Source organism: Lissotriton vulgaris, unplaced genomic scaffold, assembly GCF_964263255.1.
Source record: "Lissotriton vulgaris unplaced genomic scaffold, aLisVul1.2 SCAFFOLD_1009, whole genome shotgun sequence".
Classification (NCBI taxonomy): Eukaryota; Metazoa; Chordata; class Amphibia; order Caudata; family Salamandridae; genus Lissotriton; species Lissotriton vulgaris.
Window position 1 is genome coordinate 398,932 of NW_028251378.1, and position 24,826 is coordinate 423,757.

At 43.1% G+C, this 24,826-nt stretch overlaps 1 protein-coding gene across 2 annotated transcripts in view; it reads right to left on the minus strand.

Moving 5' to 3' along the window:
- GRTP1 (growth hormone regulated TBC protein 1) overlaps positions 1 to 24,826 on the minus strand; it is a 679,757-nt gene that overhangs the window by 366,753 nt on the left and 288,178 nt on the right. For both annotated transcript variants that reach the window (XR_015305466.1, XM_086950791.1), the window contains exon 4: positions 21,426 to 21,550. Coding sequence is in view for 1 of the 2 variants with exons in the window: in XM_086950791.1 (XP_086806917.1) it covers positions 21,426 to 21,550 (125 nt within the window). In the remaining variant the exon portion in view is untranslated. The remainder of the gene's footprint in view (positions 1 to 21,425; positions 21,551 to 24,826) is intronic.

Sequence of the window (24,826 nt, forward strand, 5' to 3'; positions counted from 1 at the left end):
AAGAGCTGAATATATTGTGATATGTAATGTTTCCATCTGCCAAAGCTGGTCCTTATTATCCTTCTAACTGTGGATCGCGTTAGACCAAAGCCCGGGGCAAGAATAAAACTATCTCTGAGCTTCATGAACCTCCTCAAACTGAACTAATCATGCCAGCCTCTGAATGAAGTCCCACCATGTTAAAAGGAATGGTGGAATAATGATACATGGCAAACCACCCTCTGCCATATTTGGAAGGAAAGGGCCCCTGCCTCAAGGGATGAACCCTAGCAAGGAAACAACACTTTGGGTAAAGAAGAGCAAATTTGCACCGGGTTTTGTGCCCGTTGTACTTAAGAGAAGAAAAACGTTGTGCTAATGACTAAACTCACACTGTAATTTTACTGATATATTCTAATATTTTATTGGTTTTTATATCATTATTTTATTATAAATTAGTACATACAAAATTCTCATACATGTGACATAGTTTATGTGAATGATAAATAATCCAATTGATTTATAAAATACAGAAGTGCATTCCCATTTCAACGCGTTTCGGCGTGAGCCTTCTACAGGAAGTCTGTATTCATGCACAATTACGTTCACTGAGAAACAAAAGATAAATGTCATTAGCATACTAAAACGTTTTCATTCTTCACATGATTTAAATTTCATTTCTTTTGATGATTTATTCAATCTGAGTCAATCTCTCTTAACACCTGGTGAAGGTAGTATAACTGAGCTAATTTTTTTTTATTTATATACATATAAAATTGAAACATTTTAATACATTGCTTTGCCTATATACAGTGCATAGTTAAATCTCACCAAGAACCTATTATAATCTATACAATATATACATATATACATCCGGTTAATAAACCTGACTGACAGATGGTAGAGAACACAGGAAACAACAAATGCATGCTTATAGATGAAACAATTGACCAATTCATATTTAACCTAAGGAATTGATGTGAGTAAGAAGTCAAATAGGGGGGGGGGGAACCCTGGGATGACCAGATTATACCTAATATGGATGATCTCAATTCGGGGAGAAAAAACTGCATGTTAATAGTCTGCTTACTTGCTGAAAAGCACTAAGGACTTACAGGCGGGACTGTCACTCAAAGGGTTGATAAGCTGATCTGAATAGCTACTAAAAGTAACCTAGTAAAGGAGGCCGTAGGTAATTAAACTGTGACAATACCTTAAAGTTAGAAATACAGGATAGATGACTGGGATCCGTAGGTCTATCAGGTATGAAAGTCACCAAAACTGTGATGTATTTTTCCATATGTCTACTATGGCAAGTAGGAAAAATATGACAAAAACAAGGATACAGTTAGTCTCAGTGAGTACAAGCTGTCTGTCTAATTAGTATGGAGTATCACTAGTTGTATACCTGGTAAGAAGACTAACCTATTCCATTAGATGAAACGAGAAACTGATGTAGAGGTTTGTGAATGGAGAAGAGCAACGACGCCCGCTCAAGATCACTGAAGAGCGAAAAGGATAAAAAGATACAAATATAATATGAGTATCCGATCTTATATTGCTGGAGTCTAATAACCAACCACAAAGTGACGATGCTCTTCCTACCTTAATGAGACGATTAGTCCCAACCGAACATGGGGTTCTGGTTTTGATTAGGATAACTGAAATCCGTCGTAACTACTGCATTTGCACCATCTGGGGAAGATAATAGATATATACAGTTACAACTACCTGGTGTCGCTACAGATAGGCAGCGCGGTGAACTATGCCCTATGGTTTAAAGACAGGGACAGAATGCTCGGTAGAATCACCAATTCTTATTATGTTCAATAAAAGTCCCCTATTAATATTACTGCTGGTAACATCGCGGATGAAAAACCGGCAAAGAAACTAGGTAAGTGTTGCTATCACGAAGATAGAGGGAAGAAAGCAAGTCATTTAAGCAAACGCTTGGTAAATGGAGTCCCCTCTCGATCGAGAGACAGTAGTATATACGGTCCGCGCAAATCACAGGGAATGGGCATGCTTACTTACTTGGAGACGGGTGGCTGGATACGCAGAGCGGGCGTCTACCTGCAAATCCATCGTACAACATAGCTGCTCTAAATGGTCCATTTTAAAGCGCAGAGACTTGGCGTGCAATTAGTCAAATCTTGCGATGGTACGGGGGTAAACAAACCAATGAGTTTATGTAAGGCGGCACTCTGCGGCGTCAGGAAAATATAGGCATATGGAAAAATACATCACAGTTTTGGTGACTTTCATACCTGATAGACCTACGGATCCCAGTCATCTATCCTGTATTTCTAACTTTAAGGTATTGTCACAGTTTAATTACCTACGGCCTCCTTTACTAGGTTACTTTTAGTAGCTATTCAGATCAGCTTATCAACCCTTTGAGTGACAGTCCCGCCTGTAAGTCCTTAGTGCTTTTCAGCAGGTAATCAGACTATTAACCTGCAGTTTTTTCCCCCCGAATTGAGATCACCCATATTAGTTATAATCTGGTCATCCCAGGGTCCCCCCCCTATTTGACTTCTTACTCTCATTAATTCCTTAGGTTAAATATGAATTGGTCAATTGTTTCATCTATAAGCATGCATTTGTTGTTTCCTGTGTTCTCTACCATCTGTCAGTCAGGTTTATTAACCGGATGTATATATGTATATATTGTATAGATTATAATAGGTTCTTGGTGAGATTTAACTATGCACTGTATATAGGCAAAGCAATGTACTAAAATGTTTACATTTTATATGTATATAAATGAATTTTTTTTGGCTCAGTTATACTACCTTCACCAGGGGTTAAGAGAGATTGACTCAGATTGAACAAATCATCAAAAGAAATGAAATTTAAATCATGTGAAGAATGAAAACGTTTTAGTATGCTAATGACATTTATCTTTTGTTTGTCAGTGAACGTAATTGTGCATGAATACAGACTTCCTAAAGAAGGCTCACGCCGAAACGCGTTGAAATGGGAATGCACTTCTGTATTTTATAAATCAATTGGATTGTTTGTTATCATTCACATAAACTATGTCACATGTATTAGAATTTTGTATGCACTAATTTATAATAACACAAAAAATATATTCTACAAAAAAAGATGATATAAAAATCAATAAAATATTAGAATATATCAGTAAAATTACAGTGTGAGTTTAGTCATTAGCACAAAGTTTTTCTTCTCTTAAGTACAACAGGCACAAAACCCGGTGCAAATTTGCTCTTCTTTACCCAAACCACCCTCTGCCTCCAGCTGAGTTAACTAGAGACTGCAATCTACACCATACCTTTGCTGTGGTTCACTATTCTCCACAGCAATCAAACGTGTTTAAATTGATCTGATTACGTTCATTAGGCTCGCACATCCCCTAGACTTAATCGATAGGTGTTGTTTGGAATAAGATTTTGTTTTCTTGACTGACATTTATTTTAGAACCAAGTGTTATAGCCTAGAGGCAAGCTCTGTATCTGCAGGGAATCCAAGCAAACTATAAGGTAGGCTTTGTTGAGACTTGATAGTGTGCATTTCATTCTCTAGGTCATCATCACGATTCTAGAACTCACTGCTATCAAAATCTGCACTGCTTCTTAGCAGGTATCTTTGCACAAGCTATCCACCTCATATCTCTTTAGTTTATCATTTTTACTGTGCAGGCCATGAGTTAGGATTGTCACTTTTTAACAAAATTACCTCTACAGCTTTCTTCTCTGTTCCCTACCTGGCAGGATTATTTTCTAATAATGTATTTTTGCCTCCTTTGTTGATTTGCTTTTTTGTCTGTTGAGGTGACATTTCATATACATGACAGCATTAGGGGTTGCCCGAGAGTGAATGAGCCAACATACTGTTAGTCAGTAAGCAAACAGAACTGCGTCATCTTTGAACGCGAATAGACAGTTGCAAAGGATTTTTATAAATGGTTATAATCCTTTTATGGTTAAGTCAACAAACAGATTTAGTTGTTTGTATTCCTCACATAACGTCTTCCACAATAATGTACTAAGTGGGTTTTGGGTTGGTTCCCGATTAAGAATGGATGGCTTTCTTGTCTATCACACTTCTCTGCTCCTTATTTAAAGGCGACTTCCCTCTTTATACTTGTGTTTATCCAGCCAGGAGCACTTCGGTGGCAATGTGTTTTGATTGGATGGCATGTTTGCTTCCTTTGTGTAGTCAGACCTTGCTTGCAGTGCACCTATTTACTCTGTCTCTAACTGCATCCCCTGCACGCTTTTCATCTATTCCCACCCTTCTTTTTATCTTTTTTGCAAAATTCCCTCAAAGCCTGGTTATACCCAACAACCACCCTCACACTCAAGTTGCCACCCACGAGGCAGCCATCTTAAAATGTTTTTAAACAATTTTAAGATGGCCACTCATGGATGTGAGATAGGCAACACTGAATGTATTTCATTGAAATATAACTAAATGCCTTCCAAGATGGCGACAACGGACTTACATAACAACTACCTCAAACTGCTTTCCCAGACAAGGCCTATAAATATTGCCACAGATTGTTTTCACCTTTAATAACTGGCTTGCCCAGAGAGGACTGGGCATGAGATGGTGTTATGGCTGTCTTTTTGCCAGCTCTCTGGAGAAGGAGAATGATGGAGAGTGACTCCAGCCTATCACCCTCATAGCATAGGGATTAGGCCGATAGACAGGGACCCTGTCTTACAGATATAAGGGCATTTTCGTGCCATTTCCCTTAGAGTAAGGCTTATGAATTTAAGTGAGGGGTTAGATATATAAGTATTAGTCATGATTTACTCATTTGCTAACATGCCGATCTGTTTCTCATGGAGCTATGCATATTATGGGCTCCGTAGGCCTTAAGCGAGACAGACTCCATTTTGCTTTCTGCCTGGTAGCTCGAGAAGGCTTTCTAGGTTAAGAGTGATGTTTTAGTTTCAAGCTGTTGTTCGCTTGGAGAGAACCGGTTCAGGCTGACCCTTATCGAAGGAATGTATTTTTCTCCACTCCGAAGACACAACTTCAGGCCGGCCGGCTGGGAAAGTTTCCTTGGTACGGGGAGGTACAAGAATTTGGTGGGCGGCAGGATACTGGCCGTGAATTTCCATGAAGGAACGGGCTTTGATATTAGCGAAGGTGTTAGTCTTTCAGTCAGTCAGTCCGTAGGCGGCATCTAGCCGTTAGCATCTCTACCATTATTCATTTTCATGGTGGACAAGTCGCCATCTTTGAAGTTGGAGAAAGATTTAAGACCGAAACTCTCTGAAAATAGACTGAACGAGAAGTGGCGCGGAGCGCACTAATGCAGAGAGAGAGAGAGACGGTAGCTAATTAACAGCAAGGTTCCGAGGTCCTGAGGGAGAGCAGACGAGTTTGAGCCTAGCGGTGCAGACGTGTACTTGTGACGGCTGAGGGTGACTGCAAGGCGAGCCAGGACCCAGAGACGAGACAGGAGCCTAGATGACTGCCGAGTCCCGATTTCCCATTAACCAGGTGAAGTCCGACCGATTCTTATAGTATGTGCACCCTAACTTTTATCTTTTATTCCCTTTGCAAATGTAATGCTGCATAGTAATGTGATTTATGTTTATTGTCAATAAATACCCTAATTCATATAGAATTATCGTGTACCTGGTGCTTGTGTTCGATCTTGGTAAATGGCACTCCTAGTTGAGCATTGTTTAGACGAACGGATGAGAAATCCCGATCAGACAAATAGTAACCAAATAAAGAGGGAGTGAGTGGACCTTTGATGTTATGAGCACGGAGTACATTATACAATCTGAATCCATATCCAAAGTTATTATTTTAGTTTTATCCTAAGTAGACTGTTGAGATATCATCCCAATAATGTTTCATAGGAATGTGGTCGTCGTTGATATGCGGCGTTAATGAGAGCGACGGGAGGGACACCGCCGTGTAAATCCACCAGATTGTGGCATAAGACAAATGAGAACGACAGGAGGGACACTGTCGTGTAGGTTTCGCAGGATCGCGAACGATTTGGAAAAGGGAGCATTGGGTTCTGCAGGCCCGTGTGTAGACACGCCGGATTGTGTGTCAGATCTGCCCTGGGGTAGAACGGTCTGGGTCAGAGTGACCGCGAGGCCAACCGATGTGAATAAGATATTGTAGAAAATCCATATATGTATATTGTTATTCCCCATTCTTAGGTGCAATCTGTATATTTATCTGTATAGCTACTTATTGTGAATACGATCTAAGAAGGGAAGGTGAGTACGTTTTGGCTGGGTCACAGGGGCCCCTGGGGGCTGATCCCATCTAGACAGAAAATCCAGCCATTACATCTGGCGTCACGAACTGTTTACGAAGCCTGTGTGCATTGTGTTGTTTTAATCTAGTTGGTTTGCGCTCGGCTTGTACGTATAAAATTTTGTTTATAATTGTGTATATAATTTTTTGCGTGTGATTATGTTTCCGAAAAAATCATCGTCGGTTTTTAAATTACCGATTCAGATTCCCGGCTGGGAGTCTACGCCTTACGAGGCCTTAGCCCGTGAGTGGGCTGATTCTACTGGTTTGAGTGAAAATTGGTCTTCATGCTTGGAGCAGGCGGAGCCTGCCGATGTGATCTCGTGCTTACAGAAAGCGCCAATAGTGAAGGGCGATGAACTTCCTATTTTAGGACGCAGAGGGTGGATTATTCTTAATGCATACAGAATATTGCATGAGAAGTTTGTTCAACTACAGAAACAATTTAAAGATACGGAAGGACAGTGTGTTGAGTTGCAAAATGCGCATACTCTTTTGCGTTGTCAAAATAAACTGCTTGCCGATAAACTTGAAACATATCAGACCATTGCCGAAAGAGCTGCGGTCCGTATTGCACGATATAAGTATAAACATCGTCGTGGACGTGTGTCTTCACGCAAAGTGCGTATGCTTGTAGCAAAAGCTGGAATGGATTGGAACCCCGATGAGTGGGACGGTAATATCTGGGATTCTCATACTTCTGACTCCTCGGCAGAGGAGGGTGACAAGCGCGAGGCTTCTCGCTCCGGACGTGATTGTAAATCTGCTTCATGCATTGATTTGACTCCCGATTGTGACCGTGCTCGTTCTTCCCGTGCGGATGACGTGGCTTGCCCTGATTGTTCTGTTAAATCTAAGATGCGGGCTTCCTCGGAAGCTCTTCCCGCAGTTTCTGCTCACCCGATCTTTCGACGGAAATTACAACAAGCCCCTGGTAATCCGGGTGGTATCCCTCTTGACTGTATTGAAGATTTTACTCAGCAGGAGATTAGTGACATCCTGCAACGATTTAAACAACGGCCTGGTGAGGCCTTGCTTACCTGGATGGTGCGTCTTTATGAGCTTGGCGCTTCCGGTATTATGCTCGATGCTGTTGATTGCTTACGATTCTGCTCTTTGAGTTCTGATTCTACTATTCAGGACCATTTTCGGAATTTTAATGGTAATGTCCAAACTTCTTTGCTCCAGCTTGCGTCTGATGGCTGTAATCATAAATATCCAACAGAGTCTGATTGGCCCTCTGATGAAAAGCCGTGGTACACTCTGCGCGATGCGTCGCAACGTTTAAAGGAAGAAGTCATGAAAACGTGTATCTTTCTTAGTACTGCTGACAGGTTATTGGATGGTTTGTTAACATCTTCCGTGCGTAACCGCATTATACGTACTTCTCCTGTTGCTTACAAGCAGGTCATGATGACATTATTGATTAACCAAACTGGCAATCCTTTGTCTGCTGTGCTTGAGTCTGTTCGTCAGCTTGGTGAGCTGGGTGAATGGTTTAAACCTGAAAGACAATCCCGACCTGAGGGTCGTACTGGTGGGGACTATAAGTTCTCTAGACGTGACATGTTTCTTGCTCTCATTGCTGATGGTGTCAAAAGGGAAGAGATCGATGGTGAACCTAATAATATCCTATGGGATATGTTTCGTAAGCGTGGTTTGGATCGGAAGGAAGGTGCCCGTCGTGTGCGAAAGAATGATTATGATCGTGGTTCGGATGACAGTGGTGATGAGAGACGACGTGTGAATTTTGATCGCCGTGATGATCGGCGCCAAGAACATGGTGATTCCCCCCGTCGTAGTGATGGGAGGGGGAGAGAGGATGATCGTGAAAGGGGAAGAGATGATCGTGGTTCTAACAGACGTAGAGATGCAAGGAGTTTTTCCCCTGATGTACGAAGGAGGGAGGATCGTAACAGACTCTCTGACCGTAACTCACAACTTTTTGAACCTGACACTAATCCGTTTCGTACTGGAGACGGATATGAACAAGAAATTCTGATACCGAAGAAAACTGAAAACATTTACCCTGATCTGTCTTGGTTGACGGAACGCAGGAAAAATGACTAGGAAATAGGTCAAGCTCCGGTACGCAGGTGGGCCCACAGAGATTACAGACCATATGTAGATATTGAGATTTTTTGGAAACATCGTAATATTCAAAGGGCCCGAGCGTTAGTTGATACTGGGGCGGAGGCCACTTTAATTCATGGCAAGTCAAGAAAATTTCATGGACAGTCTTTCACAATTACCGGGTTGGGTGGTAAGGAAACACCCGCAGTTCAAACTGCACTTGAAATTAAAATTGGTAGGATTCCTCGTAGAGAATATTCTGTGTTGGTTGTGCCACTTTTGGAATACATTATTGGAATTGACATCTTGAAAGGTATGACCTTGCATTTGGATGATGGTTACTATCAGTTTGGTACTAGGCAGTACATTTCGACCAGACCCGTACGGGTTGGCCGTTTACGCATGCCACATATTAAGATCCCTTTAGCAACGAAAGTGATTTCTCAGAAACAATATCGCATCCCAGGTGGTCATGAAGAAATTACAGCTACGATTCAGGATTTGGTTGACGCAGGAGTCATTACTCCGGTCACATCTGCTTGGAATAATCCTGTTTGGCCCGTGCGCAAAAGTGACAACTCTTGGCGCATGACTGTTGATTATCGAGAATTGAATAAACATACTCCTAAATTGACTGTGGCAGTGCCTGACATTGTTACACTGATTGAGAGAATTCAAAAGCATCCTGGTACATGGTATGCTTCTATCGATATTGCTAATGCATTCTTTTCGATTCCAATTGCCCCCGAATGCCAAGAACAATTCAGTTTTACATGGAATGGACGTCAAATGACGTTCCGGAGTCTTCCTCAAGGCTATGTACATAGCCCTACGATCTGTCACCGGCTGGTGGCGGAACATTTATCTGAAGTGCCTACGATTCCACAAGTTCAGATTTGTCATTATATTGACGACATTTTGATTCAAGGTGAAACGCAAGACCAGGTACAATCTCATTTAGATCAGATTATTGACTGTTTGCGAGCAAAAGGTTGGGAAATCAATCCTGACAAATTACAAACTCCATCCCAAGCTGTAAAATTTTTAGGAATTAACTGGCATGAGGGTCACAGAGAGGTGATCCCACAAGTTAAACGTAAAATACTTGATTTTGCTGTTCCCAGAAATAGGAAAGAGGCGCAATCCTTCATTGGGTTGTTTGGATTTTGGCGTCAACATATTCCACATTTGAGTCAAATCTTGGCTCCACTGTATCGAGTCACTCGTAAAAAGAATGCGTTTGAGTGGGGTGAACCTCAACAGACTGCTTTTGATTTGGCTAAAGAAGCTATTCAGTATGCTTTGGATTTGTGGCCCGTGAGTGAAGGTAATGTGGATTTGAATGTGTCCGTGGAAGGTCTGTATGCCAATTGGAGTTTGTGGCAAAAGCAAGGCAGACAAAAAGTGCCATTAGGTTTTTGGACCAAAAAGTTACCAGAGGCTGGTGAGCGTTACTCACCTTTTGAAAAACAGTTGCTTGCTTGTTATTGGGCTCTGGTGGATACCGAGCAATTGACTTTAGGCCATGCTGTGATTTTGAGGCCTGAGATTCCCATCATGCAGTGGGTTTTGAGTTCACCGAAGTCCCATCGAATTGGACATGCTCAGGAGGCTAGTGTGATTAAATGGAAATGGTACATTCAGGACAGGGCACGTGTGGGTCCGAAAGGTGTGGCGGTTTTACATGAGCGAGTGGCGCAGGCGCCCTCCAATGAGGCTGAAAGTGAGTGTTCGGTTCCCGTAGTGCAGGAGTCTCCCGTGAAGTGGGGTAAATCATTTGATGATCTGTCCGCGGAGGATAGAAAACATGTGTGGTTTACGGATGGTTCTGCGAAGTTCATTGGTGACAAGAGACATTGGAAAGCTGTCTCCTATAACCCGATTACTCAGAAATTATTGAGTACAACTGGAGACGGTAAGAGTAGTCAATATGCTGAACTCTATGCGATTTACCAAGTTTTGAAACAGGAGTTACCAGGTACATGTCATATTTTCACTGATTCTTGGTCCACTGCAAATGGACTGGCGGTGTGGTTGCCTACATGGCACTCGCACAATTGGGAATTGCACTCCAAAGAGTTGTGGGGTAAAGAATTGTGGCAAGAAATTTGGGAACTGCTTCCGCAGAGTACTGTAACAATCTTTCACGTGTATGCTCATACTCCAATCGACTCCCTTGACAAATTTTTCCATAACATTGCAGATGAACAGTCTAAAATTTCTGAGGCAGTGGTTGACATGCAAGATTCTGATTTGGCGGGATTGGCGAAATGGGCCCATCAGAAAGCAGGACATTTTGGAGAGAAAGCCACTAACAGGTGGGCTGCTGATAGAGGAATTCATATTCCCTTTTCTTTAATTAAAGATGCCATTCTACATTGTCCCATTTGTCAGCATTCTAGAAAGAAAGAGGTGCCTCAAATTGTTCGAGGCCACTTACATCGAGGTAAATTGCCCGCCCAAATTTGGCAGATTGATTATATTGGTCCGCTTCCCATGAGCAGAAATTGTCAATACATTTGTACAGTGGTTGATACTTATAGTGGCCTTTTGGTCGCTTTCCCTTGCAAGAATGCTACCCAAGTGAATACAATTAAAACCCTGGAACTAATTATTTTATATTATGGTGTCCCATTCCAAATTCAATCAGACAATGCATCCCACTTTCGTGGAAGATTGGTGCAGGAATTCTGTATGGAGAACAATATTGATTGGGTGTTTCATATTCCATATTATCCACAAGCTTCAGGACTGATTGAGAGAATGAATGGCTTGTTGAAAGAACAGTTGCGCAAGTTGACTGATGATCGTTACAGCCAGTGGAGAGATGTCCTACTTCAAGCTTTACTTATTTTAAATAATCGTCCCTTGTTACATGCTGAATCTCCTTTGATGCGTTTGTTTCCTCCACATGTTGATGCGAAACCTAATTCTGTTGGAACTACTGTCACATATTGGGAAATTACCCCCGGTGCTATGGCTCCATGTAGAGCAACCCCTGGTTCCGCAGGCCTTGACCTGCATGCTTTAAATGATGCACACTTCCCAGGAAAAGATCGAATCATTGTTGAAACTGGCATTGGTGTCTCTATACCTGCCGGTAGTTTTGGATTAATTGCCCCTAGATCTGGCCTGGCCCTAAAAGGTGTTCAAGTACTTGGAGGAGTGATCGACAGCGATTATCAGGGAGAGATTAAGGTTCTCTTGCTTAATAGCAGTGAGACGGATTTGTTGATCAAAAAGTCTGACCGTGTTGCTCAGTTATTGATTATGCCTGTCTTCAGTGGTGAGATCAAAAAAGGCTCTGCCCCAACGTTGCTAACTGTGCGAGGACAAAAAGGCTTTGGTTCATCTGATCTTCCTGGAGCTAAAATATGGGTGCAATCGCCTAAAAATCCCCCTGAACAGGCTGATATTATTGCGACCGGTCATGACAACACCGTGTTGGTGATGAAGCCAGGGCAAGATGGCTGGGAGGCTGTCCCAGCTGATAAATGTTACTTACGAGAATGATTAAGGCCTGTGTTTGTATTCTTTTAGATCATTCTCTGGACTGCTGCTGCAGGATGTGTCGGCGTTGGACTCCTTTTGGCCTGCTACGCCGGGAGAGGAGAGGATCTACCGACGCCGAGTGATGGGATAACAAGAGCTGCGCGATCTGCGTGGCGGTCATCGTCTAACTTTTGGATCACACTCGCTAAACGAGTGACGAACTCTCCGCATTTTTGCCTTACCCCCATGAAATCTGTCACTGACATTCTATCGACCTGTTTGGTTGCTGTTCCTGCATCTACTGAAACTCTACACCATATATTTAATGTATCCAATGCCCGACCTAATGTTATTCTGGGCGACTTCTTGGCCCATGAATTTTGTCCTTCATGTACTCTTCTTCCAGACCAGGATGTCCTTATTGATTCCAGAATTACTACTTTTAATATTACCCCTGGTGACCTTTGTTTCATGATGACCTGTAATCCTAAGGCCATCTCTGAATGTCTGCGGTTGAAACTCCAAGCCGCTACTACTTTTTCATTTCATCAACGTTTGCTGTGCTCGAAGAGACTTCCTAATTCATGCCTTTCAGTGAAAAACAATATGACTTGTAAAAGTTTGGTTGTTGCCACTAGCCATTATCGTTCAATGTCGTTACCAGCTGGATGGCTCTTTTCTTGCGGGAATTCATCTTGGCCCTATATTCCTGCGAATATTTCTGGTGGCCCATGTGCCATCACTAGATTAAGTTTGCTAATGTTCTCTTCACATCCTCCTTCCCATTCCCGTATTGTTCGAGATTCCATGTCATTGCATGAAGATTGTGATTCCTCTGTTCATCTTTATTCCAGATCAGAATATCTTGGTTTAGCTTTTTCTATTATTGGTGTTCCTGCATTGGCCGTTTATAATGCCAAAACAATCGGCAAGATGGCCTGCTGGATGGTCAAATCGATCAACCATACTTCTACTGTTTTGTCAGATTTATTATTAGATTCCCAAGGTGAACGTAGAGCTATTTTGCAGAATCGTGCTGCTATTGATTATTTGTTGCTGAAACACGGGCATGAATGCTCTGAATTTGAAGGTCTGTGCTGTTTTAATTTATCTGACCATTCTAAAGATATCCAATCCCATATTAATAAACTCCACGACTTGACTGCAGAAATTAGAGAACACATAGATCAGGGTTTCTTTGACTGGCTTTTTAATTGGCTCCCTGACATGCATTTTTTACGACAAATTTTGGGAGGGGTTATTATTATTGTCTGCATCCTTATAGCGATTTGCTGCTTTATTCAGTGTATCCCTTCCCTGCTACAATTTTTTAGACTTACGAAGAGTCGTAGATGAGTTAGTTTTGTTTCATATTATTCGTCTACTGACGTTAGTTCCATTTAGTTATTGGTAAATAGACTGGAGTCAAGGGGTGTAATGTTATGGCTGTCTTTTTGCCAGCTCTCTGGAGAAGGAGAATGATGGAGAGTGACTCCAGCCTATCACCCTCATAGCATAGGGATTAGGCCGATAGACAGGGACCCTGTCTTACAGATATAAGGGCATTTTCGTGCCATTTCCCTTAGAGTAAGGCTTATGAATTTAAGTGAGGGGTTAGATATATAAGTATTAGTCATGATTTACTCATTTGCTAACATGCCGATCTGTTTCTCATGGAGCTATGCATATTATGGGCTCCGTAGGCCTTAAGCGAGACAGACTCCATTTTGCTTTCTGCCTGGTAGCTCGAGAAGGCTTTCTAGGTTAAGAGTGATGTTTTAGTTTCAAGCTGTTGTTCGCTTGGAGAGAACCGGTTCAGGCTGACCCTTATCGAAGGAATGTATTTTTCTCCACTCCGAAGACACAACTTCAGGCCGGCCGGCTGGGAAAGTGTCCTTGGTACGGGGAGGTACAAGAATTTGGTGGGCGGCAGGATACTGGCCGTGAATTTCCATGAAGGAACGGGCTTTGATATTAGCGAAGGTGTTAGTCTTTCAGTCAGTCAGTCCGTAGGCGGCATCTAGCCGTTAGCATCTCTACCATTATTCATTTTCATGGTGGACAAGTCGCCATCTTTGAAGTCGGAGAAAGATTTAAGACCGAAACTCTCTGAAAATAGACTGAACGAGAAGTGGCGCGGAGCGCACTAATGCAGAGAGAGAGAGAGACGGTAGCTAATTAACAGCAAGGTTCCGAGGTCCTGAGGGAGAGCAGACGAGTTTGAGCCTAGCGGTGCAGACGTGTACTTGTGACGGCTGAGGGTGACTGCAAGGCGAGCCAGGACCCAGAGACGAGACAGGAGCCTAGATGACTGCCGAGTCCCGATTTCCCATTAACCAGGTGAAGTCCGACCGATTCTTATAGTATGTGCACCCTAACTTTTATCTTTTATTCCCTTTGCAAATGTAATGCTGCATAGTAATGTGATTTATGTTTATTGTCAATAAATACCCTAATTCATATAGAATTATCGTGTACCTGGTGCTTGTGTTCGATCTTGGTAAATGGCACTCCTAGTTGAGCATTGTTTAGACGAACGGATGAGAAATCCCGATCAGACAAATAGTAACCAAATAAAGAGGGAGTGAGTGGACCTTTGATGTTATGAGCACGGAGTACATTATACAATCTGAATCCATATCCAAAGTTATTATTTTAGTTTTATCCTAAGTAGACTGTTGAGATATCATCCCAATAATGTTTCATAGGAATGTGGTCGTCGTTGATATGCGGCGTTAATGAGAGCGACGGGAGGGACACCGCCGTGTAAATCCACCAGATTGTGGCATAAGACAAATGAGAACGACAGGAGGGACACTGTCGTGTAGGTTTCGCAGGATCGCGAACGATTTGGAAAAGGGAGCATTGGGTTCTGCAGGCCCGTGTGTAGACACGCCGGATTGTGTGTCAGATCTGCCCTGGGGTAGAACGGTCTGGGTCAGAGTGACCGCGAGGCCAACCGATGTGAATAAGATATTGTAGAAAATCCATATATGTATATTGTTATTCCCCATTCTTAGGTGCAATCTGTATATTTATCTGTATAGCTACTTATTGTGAATACGATCTAAGAAGGGAAGGTGAGTACGTTTTGGCTGGGTCACAGGGGCCCCTGGGGGCTGATCCCATCTAGACAGAAAATCCAGCCATTACAGATGGTTAAGCAATCAAGACACATGATCTGTAATAATGTCTCACTCACCTTTGTCATAACTCATGAAAGAGGTACACTGGTGTAAGAATCCCCTCATTCTTATTTGTTATTGTGACGGATCGAACCTTAGTTTTCAAGCATTATCATATTAAATGAAATGAAATGAATTTGTACTTGTAAAGCGCACCTATACCCCAACCGGGGTTTCCTGGCGCTGGACGCATACCGCTGTGGAACCCTTCCTGGCTTTTCCCTGTGAAATGTCCACTCCTGCACACCCCCAAGGTGAAGCCAGGCATCCCAGCGCTGTTGGGACCGTTGTGGAGATTAAGCAAGCTATTGCCCAGAGTTGCAGAGTGGGACCCATGATTAGAATAGGCACCGAGGCGAGAATTATCAGGTCCGAGGAAATTGAGCCCAAGACCCGACGAGGCGGGAATTGAACCCTGGTCCCGGGCTAGACCTCTGCATCAGGGTCTGCCGCTCTAACCATTGAGCCAAGCTTCTCCACAGAATGGATTTCATGTTCATCTACGAGGAAGACGTAGCCTGGGGAGTACAGTATCTGAAAGTTTCCACCAGCCAGAAAACAAAAGGTCAGAGCACACACACTGACATTTCAGTCACGCTGTGGGCATGTACCCGCAGATGTATGGTGGTTTATTGGGAAGCTCAAAATTGAAGCTTTCAAAACAAAATCAACTTTAAAACGGCGGAAATGTAAAAAAAAAAAATCCCATCAAGATGACTCGTTCTATAAGTCTTATTTACTCATCACTGAAGGAAACACCATCTGTGTCCCAGGCCCCAGTCAGTCCTAAAACCCACTGCCGGTATAGAGGGCTGCTTTGAACGTTTTAATGTATGCAAATGGCATTGCTTGGCATGACTGAACACAGTGCATTTGATCAATGTTTGTTATGAGGAACAAATCAAGAATGTGTGCGGAGGGCTTTCATGGTCTCAAACAGTGTCGTTATGGAGACATTTCCAGGGAGAAGAAAGTACCTGTTATGCCGTATGTACTGTAACATCTGTATAGTGCTTTACAACCCCATGGGCTCTGCAGAGCACTCTCATCGTCTCTGGTCTTTCTCCCTGCTTCACTGTCGAGAGGGCACATAGGGCGATCACTTTCCTGCCACCCCTGGGGGCACCCCCACAAACCATCATTGCAAAAATACTCAACTACAGGAGCAGAGAGATCATACACAGCGGATCACGTGTACTTTTGGACATCTGCCAATGGCAATGGATCTTGAAGTTTAAAGACTAGGGTCTAAATAAACAGAGTTCTCTCTCTCAATGGCACTGTGGTTCGAGTCTTCCCCGAACACACCCAAAGAGCTCCCCCCAAACCCTTGTTGGGGCCTCGTTTCTGGTTCAGATACATCAATAGTCACCTTCCACAAAGCCCTATTTTAATTGTAAGTCGTTGATATCAAACAGTACAGCACCAGAGGCGCACATTTGAGCCTATAAAACAAAATCTTCAAGTGCTGGAGATGCAATACATGTTCTTGTTTCCTGCCAAACTCTGTGTGCAATATGCAGGCAATGCACACTTTTCATGACTCCAATGCAGGTATTGGACTTGCTATAGACGGAAGATGCGCAGGGTCGCAGCCCCGGGCGGGGCTGGCATTGGAAGCAGTAGAAGTCGGGTTCAGCCCAGCGGAATCTGGGTTGCACGACTCGGCAACGGAGCAGGAGATGGGGAGGCCAGGGCTTTGAGTAGGCCGGGTCTCACCGGGTATGAGCACCTGCAGTTTATTAAAGGGGGCTCTGTTTTGTGCCCTGGCACAAGCGGTGAGTTTTTTTTGGCCTGCAGTGACAGCCGGCACATCGATGTGCGCGTGCTCACACTGCTCACTAGAGGAGAAGTTACGGCATGACGTCATGCCAGGTGAACATTGTAAGGGAAGGGAAATCCTTTGAAGAGAGTCATTTTCTCTCTGGATTTCCCTTCTCTTTTTGAAACTCAGGAGCAGCAACTTTGTCATGATGTCACCAGGGCTTTAAGTGGAAGCTTTTTCAATCTTATCTACAAGCCATATTTGCTGCTTATTTATCTTATGCAACTAACAACCATTGACAAAGCCAATAGTCCTGACTCGTTGTAGGTATGATGTTATTTGTTCGGTCATATATTTGGATTCAAATGACAGAAACAGCAAAATACAAGTCGGGTGGCACACTATTCTAAGCACATATTTTTACCTTACGTGTTTTTAAGCCACGCCCTTAATTACATTGGCCACGCCCCTTTGAAAGACCCCCCAGTTTTTTCATCCCACTTAAAGCCTTGGGGGAGGCTGATGGTGGGAGAGGGTGGCACCCTTCGACTGAAGGAGCAGTCACCAGGGGCCTAAGCATTTCCTATTGTTGTTATTACATTTTTTATGCATTCTCCAGTAGCACTCGGAGAGGCAGAGGAGCAAAAATTGCTGATTCTTGTGGGGCCAGGGTTTTAAGTGGACCAGGTCTTGCCGGTGCTCAGCACCGGCAGTTCTAAAAAGCACATGCTGAGAAGGGTCCCTATCAGGCAGTGCTTAATTTGTGCAGGAGCTTTCAGGTGCTTAGCACCGGCACTTTTTTAACAGGGTCGGAGCTATTGAATTTTCTCCCCGGTGAGATGAGCCCAATAATTATTAACAAGAAATGTACCTGCCTGTCCTGTGTCCTCCTCCTTCCGTTGGGATTCATGTTGTGTCTGGTGTGTCTTCAAAAGAAGGCCCACCCAGAACCAGGCATGATGACTGCATCATGTTAGTGATGTCAGTAGTGCACAACTGCCTTTCAAGGAGCTTTTTCTTTTGCATTGGGTAATTATTACGGTTGAGGGTGGGCTGATAGATGAGCTACGACAAAGGCAGGCTGGGCCCTGGAAAGTTTCGGTCTCAGCAATAAACTTATGCGACATCGTCGAAGTAATGAAAAAGTGCGTAGATGCTTTCTTTTAACAACTCGTACGCACTAAAATGAAAACCCGGCAGAAGCAGGCCATAAATTATTCCTTTTGACTTGTCGTTTGCACTGTATACTGACGCTCTTGGCCTGGGCCGGGGGTGCCCAAAAACACATTATTTGCGAGCAATCTAATGGAGCCAGTGCCACTGAGACTGCAGGTCGCAGGTAAGAGAGTAGTAGATAGTACTCCAACAAATCGCTATTAAGTAATCTGGAACAGATTTACTATTGTGTGTCCTCTTCACCAATTTCTTTGCAGCAAATAAATGTATAAGTTAACTGTCAACCCTGCTTTTTCAAGCTCAGCACCTCATGACTCCACAGCACCTTTCCTCTGCCACACCCGACCTCCCAATTTATGGGTTCCCAAAATAAATTGCCAGTGTCAGTGCTTTTCCGCAAATGTAAACTGGCATAATTTTCTTTATGCAGAATCTGCAAATGAAAAAGGGCAGGTTACAGCACTTGTCTGCATCTGCAGTACAAGTTTTAGGCTGAACACAGTGACACACGTATGGACAGAAGTTCCTGCAGGTTATCTATGTTTGTGTTTCTAGCGCAAATTGGTCCACTGTAGGACCCCTGGATCTAGCATCTCCATTCTTGTAGTAACCCTGGATGTAAATACCGAAGTTAAATGATATCAAACAGGCCTTGTGCGTGAACACTCACAGATATTTTAAATTTGTGCATTTATCTCAAAGGCCCGGACTGTGCCACGTTTCATGTGGCAGTTTCCATCTGCACTGCTTCCCCGCCAACACAAGGCAACATGAAATGAATACTACACCTTTTTCCAAAAACAAGGGGTAGTTTCATATTGAAAAATTGTTCTTTTGAGCTTAAAACTAATTTAAACAGCAGAATGTAAACAATGCATGCTATATTACTTGTGTTTTGGCCCAATAAAAGAATACCACTATCACTCTCGCACGCACATTGTTTGCACGCATTTTTTGCCCCTTTCACGCAATTCACACTAGGGCACCCACAGCTATCTTCTAGCTGCCTGGCCACCTCATTGTTCAGCAAAGGGGTGAATTAGAGCTGCTTTGTTTGAAGTAATTTGTAGCTGCTTAACTTGGGAATCTCTCAGGAAGCTGAAAGAGAGAGGGTTGGTTTGCTGTTGCTTTGAACATTCATCACCACTTTTTCTCACAGTTTACCTGATTTGAAGCTTGGGATGGTTAGAGGATACTGGAATGTTTTGTTTATATCCATAGGGAGTAATGCTAAACAAAACCGGACATTGTGTGGCAATGAAAGGACCTTATTAAGCAGGAAATGAAATATGAGCAGCAATTGCAAATAGAGCTCAACTGCAACTTTTGTCTATGAAGTATTGGTGCAGCTCACCTAAAAACCATAGATTGCATAAATATTATATATAATATCAGAAAGAATCACATCTTGTTCTCCGTGGTGGGGCAAAGGGTGTTGGTGTATTTACGGAGCAGGGGTTGCGAGACATTATGTTATGATCGGATATTGCGACTGTGAGCCTGGGTTCCTGCAAGTGCATTACAATGGTTGATGCTTCTTTTTTGGAGGGTCCGGACCGTTTGCAGCACAGGAGACGGGTTGGGCAGTCAGGTGTGAGCAAGGGACATTCCAGCATAAGCATCATCAGAGAGGAGCAGCAGGGCTTTAAAATAAGAGTTTACCTGAGTCTGCTCGCCGCCAGCACTGGACTCCAGACAGTAGCTCTGTCTTCGCATGGTTCTGTAAGTCAGATCCTGACAGCATGTGTATAAAGGAGCTAATGGGCCCTTGATAGTCTTCCTGTGGGCCAGGGATGTGGAGGTGCCATGTCATGGGTGTGTGGTGCTCAGTCTACCACCTCTCTGTGTGGATTTGTGGTGTTTTCAGATTTACACCCCTGTGGGTGACCGGCACCTCCTCAGGAACTTGCAGTGCCACAGCTTGGCCTATCTGTGCTTCGATGACACGGAGCTAGTAACTGACCCTCAGCCACAGGTCCACAGTACAGGGTATAGACTGCCCTGTTGTGCATCCTTATTGCATGCACATGGTTCATTTCCTTATCTTTCAACCTGGAGATTTTGGTTCTAACCCTTGTTATGGAATGTTCAGCAATACTAGTTCTGGATGTGGGTGGGTGGAGCCAATAGAGGAAGTGGGTGGAGCCAATAGAGGAAGTGGGGGGAGCCAGTGGAGTTAGTGGGTAGAGCCAGGATGTGTGGGTGTGGCCTCCTTAAACTATTTGAGCATCTGCACTTAATATTTTTCAAATTAAGCACTGCTATTGGGCCCTCCATTTTTGCCCTCACCTTAGGATGAGGTGGCCAAAGCTGCATCTCTACTCAAAGGAGTACATAGTGGGAGTCAGCAATGTGGAGAACTTGATGCAGACACACCAAGAGCAAGGTGTACTGGTAGAAGCTGTTGAGTTTGAAGAGACGGGCAGGATAGACAATTACAAGATAATACTGCGAGGTGTACCGAAGCCTGTTCAACCTACCTGAAGAGCTGTGTCATGAGATTACTAGGGCCTTCCATAAGAAGGCAGTTTCTGATTTTCTAGGCTGTTAGCCTTGCTATTGCTTTAAAGAAAGACCTTACAAAGAGAGAGCAGGGGTTGCCAACTGTGTGGTATAATACTGAACACCCAAGTCCCACTGAGCATGTGAGAGGTGAATCTGAGGATACACTGGGAGGCAAAAGAAGAGTTTGAGCAATAATAAGCCCAACTTAATTAGAGTTTGCAACATTGCCCTCTGAAACTAGTTCAATTCCAAAACATAAGGCCAAAGGTAGAATTTGTATTGCATTAGAGGCAAATACATTTTTATGTCCATCTAGCAGATTCGCCAAGCCTGTACTTTACCATAATATAACCTCCTGTACAGGAAGGAATTTTTCCGGTGTGCTATTTTTCATTAAGGAAGCATGATTCTTCACTCAGAAGAAAAAATAAAGTTGGTTAAAAAAACACAATCATTAAAATTCCTCCTAGATGCTTCAGTGAAGTGATGTTACAGTTAAAATACAAGAAATACATTCCAGATAAAATGATGCCGAGCAACACAACCCTATATTTCCTGATGAACCATTTAATGTCACAAATGACATCACAAAGCACATCAGTTTTGTCCTCACAAGGATACATATGCCAGTGACATCACTGAAGGTGCTCAATGACTGTTCAATCCAGAATCCACTAGATCCAAACTGTGGCTGCACCCAGAAGCCCCTCAGAGCAGACACCGACCCCACAAAGCCACAGAGTTGAGGGTGATCTTTTGCTGATGTCAGGGCTTACCTAAGTGATGATGGGGGATTTATACACACAAAAGGAGGGGTGTCAAAAACAAAAAGTAAGACGAAGGTGTGCTTTGCACTACAGAGTAACTGATGACTGGAATTACAACAAAGGACACATTTTACACGTCACACACCATTAAGAACAAAAGTAAAATATTCAACGAAGCAGTGGCATGAAAAAGGCCCTTTGCAGACCATATGTGTCTGATACCTGGCAATATCCCACTCTCTGATTGTGGTGTCCATATGCCACCAACACGTTGTACAAAGGCTGCTGTAAACATGGCTCTGCGTTCTTTCGAAAGCGTACGTTATCAGGAAAGGTTCTGTTCATATCTGAAATAAATAAATAGATAAACTCAGTGATCGAAAGCGGGTTTCAAAGTACATCACATTAAGTTTGAGCGCTTTGTTTCGAAACTATGACAGTTAGATTGCTCCCAGAAGCCTCCAGCGTTATTTCACTGCTCAGCATGAAACTTCTTACTGATGTTAATCAATCAATCAAGTATTATTTATTAGGTCATACAGCCATTAAAACACATACAAATATCACAGTATACAGAAGACATACAAGCAATAAAATGATGCAGTGAGATTGAATAACAAAAACAACAAGGGCACCCAAACGAGTCAGTATAGGACCTCGGGGAACATATTTTTACAAGCAACAGTGGTCCCATGCATAGATAGGTACAGGAGAAATAAATATAGTCACAATGGAGCTATATTGAGTAACGTGATTTGTCCAGCCGGATAGGGTTCACAATTTTTACTATAAAATGAATTCAACAAGAAAATACCTTACATCCAAAAGAGTGAGACACAAGCCTGTGCCCTCACGCTTACAAATTGGCAAAGTGAAAGGATAGAGAAGGCAGAAGGGAGAGATTTTTAGGCAAAGAGTAAACGATTTCTGAAGAATGAAAAAATGGCAGAAATTCAATTACACCATTATACGCATATCACATACGGTATACATTCAAATATATGGTGTTCAAACAAGTCGACGGCGTTTCGATCCCTTAAACATAATACATGGGATCCTTATCAGGACAAAACATTTTTTTGCCTAAGGAGTTTATTACACAATAGCCTAAGGAAAAGAAGGAAACATTGGAATTTATCAGTAAGAGAGAATATCACAACAAAAAGTATTGAGTGACATCCAGTGAAAAAGTGAATGAAAATTCCTTAAGGGAACCAATAATCTAAACATGCGCAAGATTATCGGACCTTCACTGACAGGATTGCGCATGTGTAGAAATCGTTTACTCTTTGCCTAAAAATCTCTCCCTTCTGCCTTCTCTATCCTTTCACTTTGCCAATTTGTAAGCGTGAGGGCACAGGCTTGTGTCTCACTCTTTTGGATGTAAGGTATTTTCTTGTTTAATTCATTTTATAGTAAAAATTGTGATCCCTGTCCGGCTGGACAAATCACGTTACTCAATATAGCTCCATTGTGTCTATATTTATTTCTCCTGTACCTATCTATATGCATGGGACCACTGTTGCTTGAAAAAAAAAAGCGAGATTGAATAAGTCACAGAATAAAATTCCTTCAAATACATATAGAGACAGGAGATCAGAGACTAAGATACAATATTTGCAAAAAAATAAACAGATGCAGGCAAGGGTCCAGAGCTAGGATTAGGAAGGTGTAGGCAAGCACAAGCACTTCAACAAGGCATCCCTTAGTGCCTAAACCTCCACATAAACATAAAGAATTGTGAAACAGCAAATACAATAAACTGTCTTGGATCACTTCTTAAAATACTAAACAAAGCTCTAAGTTCCCTGAGGCATACAGAAAGGATCCACTTCCTTCTATAACCATAATAATTTGGAGAGAAGAATACAACATGTTAAGCGGTTTACTCTGCCTGACAGCAAAGGGTACAGGACCCATCTAACACACTGGAATCATGCTTCCACTTTGCTGTCACAGAGCGGAGTGGCAAAGTCATCATGCGAAATATTAATATAGTGTGTGTACCAAATGGGGGCCCAATCTCACCCAAGAAGGCTTCCAGAAAGGAGGGTGTTAGCGTGTCTGCCTTTCAGGGTTAAGCGTCAGGCCATCAATGTAAAGCCAGCCAGTAGGCGCCCTTTAGCATCGCTTTCGATACCTCGATGGCTTCGGCAGGGGTAGACCAAAGGCCCTCACACCCAATCTGGTGCAGCCGTAGCTCAATAGATCAAAGCCAGGAGATCTTATGAGCCCCAGGTTGCCCCAAAACATCCTCAAGGGCACTTCGATGCTAAGCCTCCACCAGTATAAGAGTGGTTGAGACCCACTAGGTGAACAACAGATCTAAGTCTGTAGTTCAGCAGTAAAAGTAGAAGCGGGGTACTGACAGGGAGGCTATTAAGGTGGCGCATAAAACTGTTTTTAACAATCTCCAGGGATATGGCATTATTGCCCTAGAGTTCCCCATCGTATAAGACCACCCCAGGGCTTGGCAAGTATATATTTCAAAAGTAGGTGATATTGGGAGAAATTAAGCTCAACGTTGAGCCCTCACAATGCCCCCGGAATATTGTTCTAATTTGAGTCTGCACTTCTGAACATAGGGGGACAAATTAAAGTGCTCTGTGAGCGTGACCCAAAGGCAATCAAACACCTGGACTCTCTCCAGCGATACGCCATTAAGAGTCATATTGGTAAGGGTTGTTGGACATGTATTGGATACCATGTATTTGGTTTTGCTAAGGTTGATCTCCAGGCCCCACTGTTTGCAGAAAAACCCAAACCGATCCAGAAGCTTCTAGATCCCAAGTGGAGATTTTGTCATGAGGGTGTCACTTGCAAACAGAAGGGCCAGGACCTTCTCACCAGCTAGTCTTGTGGCATCATTCTCACATTTCTCTAGCTGTGACACCAGGTCGTTAGTATAAAGAAGTAAGTGTGTTCGGGCCAACATGCACACATGCCTTACGCCCCATTTAACTGGGATGGGGTGTGTCAGTTCGCATCTGACCTGGGTAAAAATGACTAGTGTGCAGCCTAATAATGACACTTAAGAGGTATGGTGGGTGGGACACCCATTTCCGCCAGCACATTCCACAGGGACTCCCGGGGCAAGACCTCAAATGCAGACCAAAGGTCCAAAAACATCACAAAGTCTACTCCCCCTCCCCCCAAGGTGGAGCAGCTAAAGGCAAAACACCTGGTGAATGGTTTCAATACCGTCCCTGAAGCTGGCTTATAGTATGGTCAGCACACCAGAATCCGCTATCCTATCCAGAATAATCTGGCTGAATACGTTTTGTGAGCTATCAATGAGACTGATGAGCCTATAATTGGAGGGCATGGACATGGACCTCGTCTTAAAAATTGGGACGATCTCAGCCCCTGCCCATGTTGGGGGCATAGGGGCACCAGCCATTATAGCATTAAAAAACAGAGTGAAGTATGAGCACTGTACTTCCCTAAGCACCTTAAAGAGATCTCCAAGGACATTATCCAACCTTGGGTTTTTATTACGAGTAATCAAATCTAAAGCTTTGCTGATCTCAGGGCTGAAGATAAAACAGACATGTGGGGTCTTTGGCTAAGAACTGGAGACGAACATGGCAACACTACCAATTTCACAACTCCTGTCTGTTCAA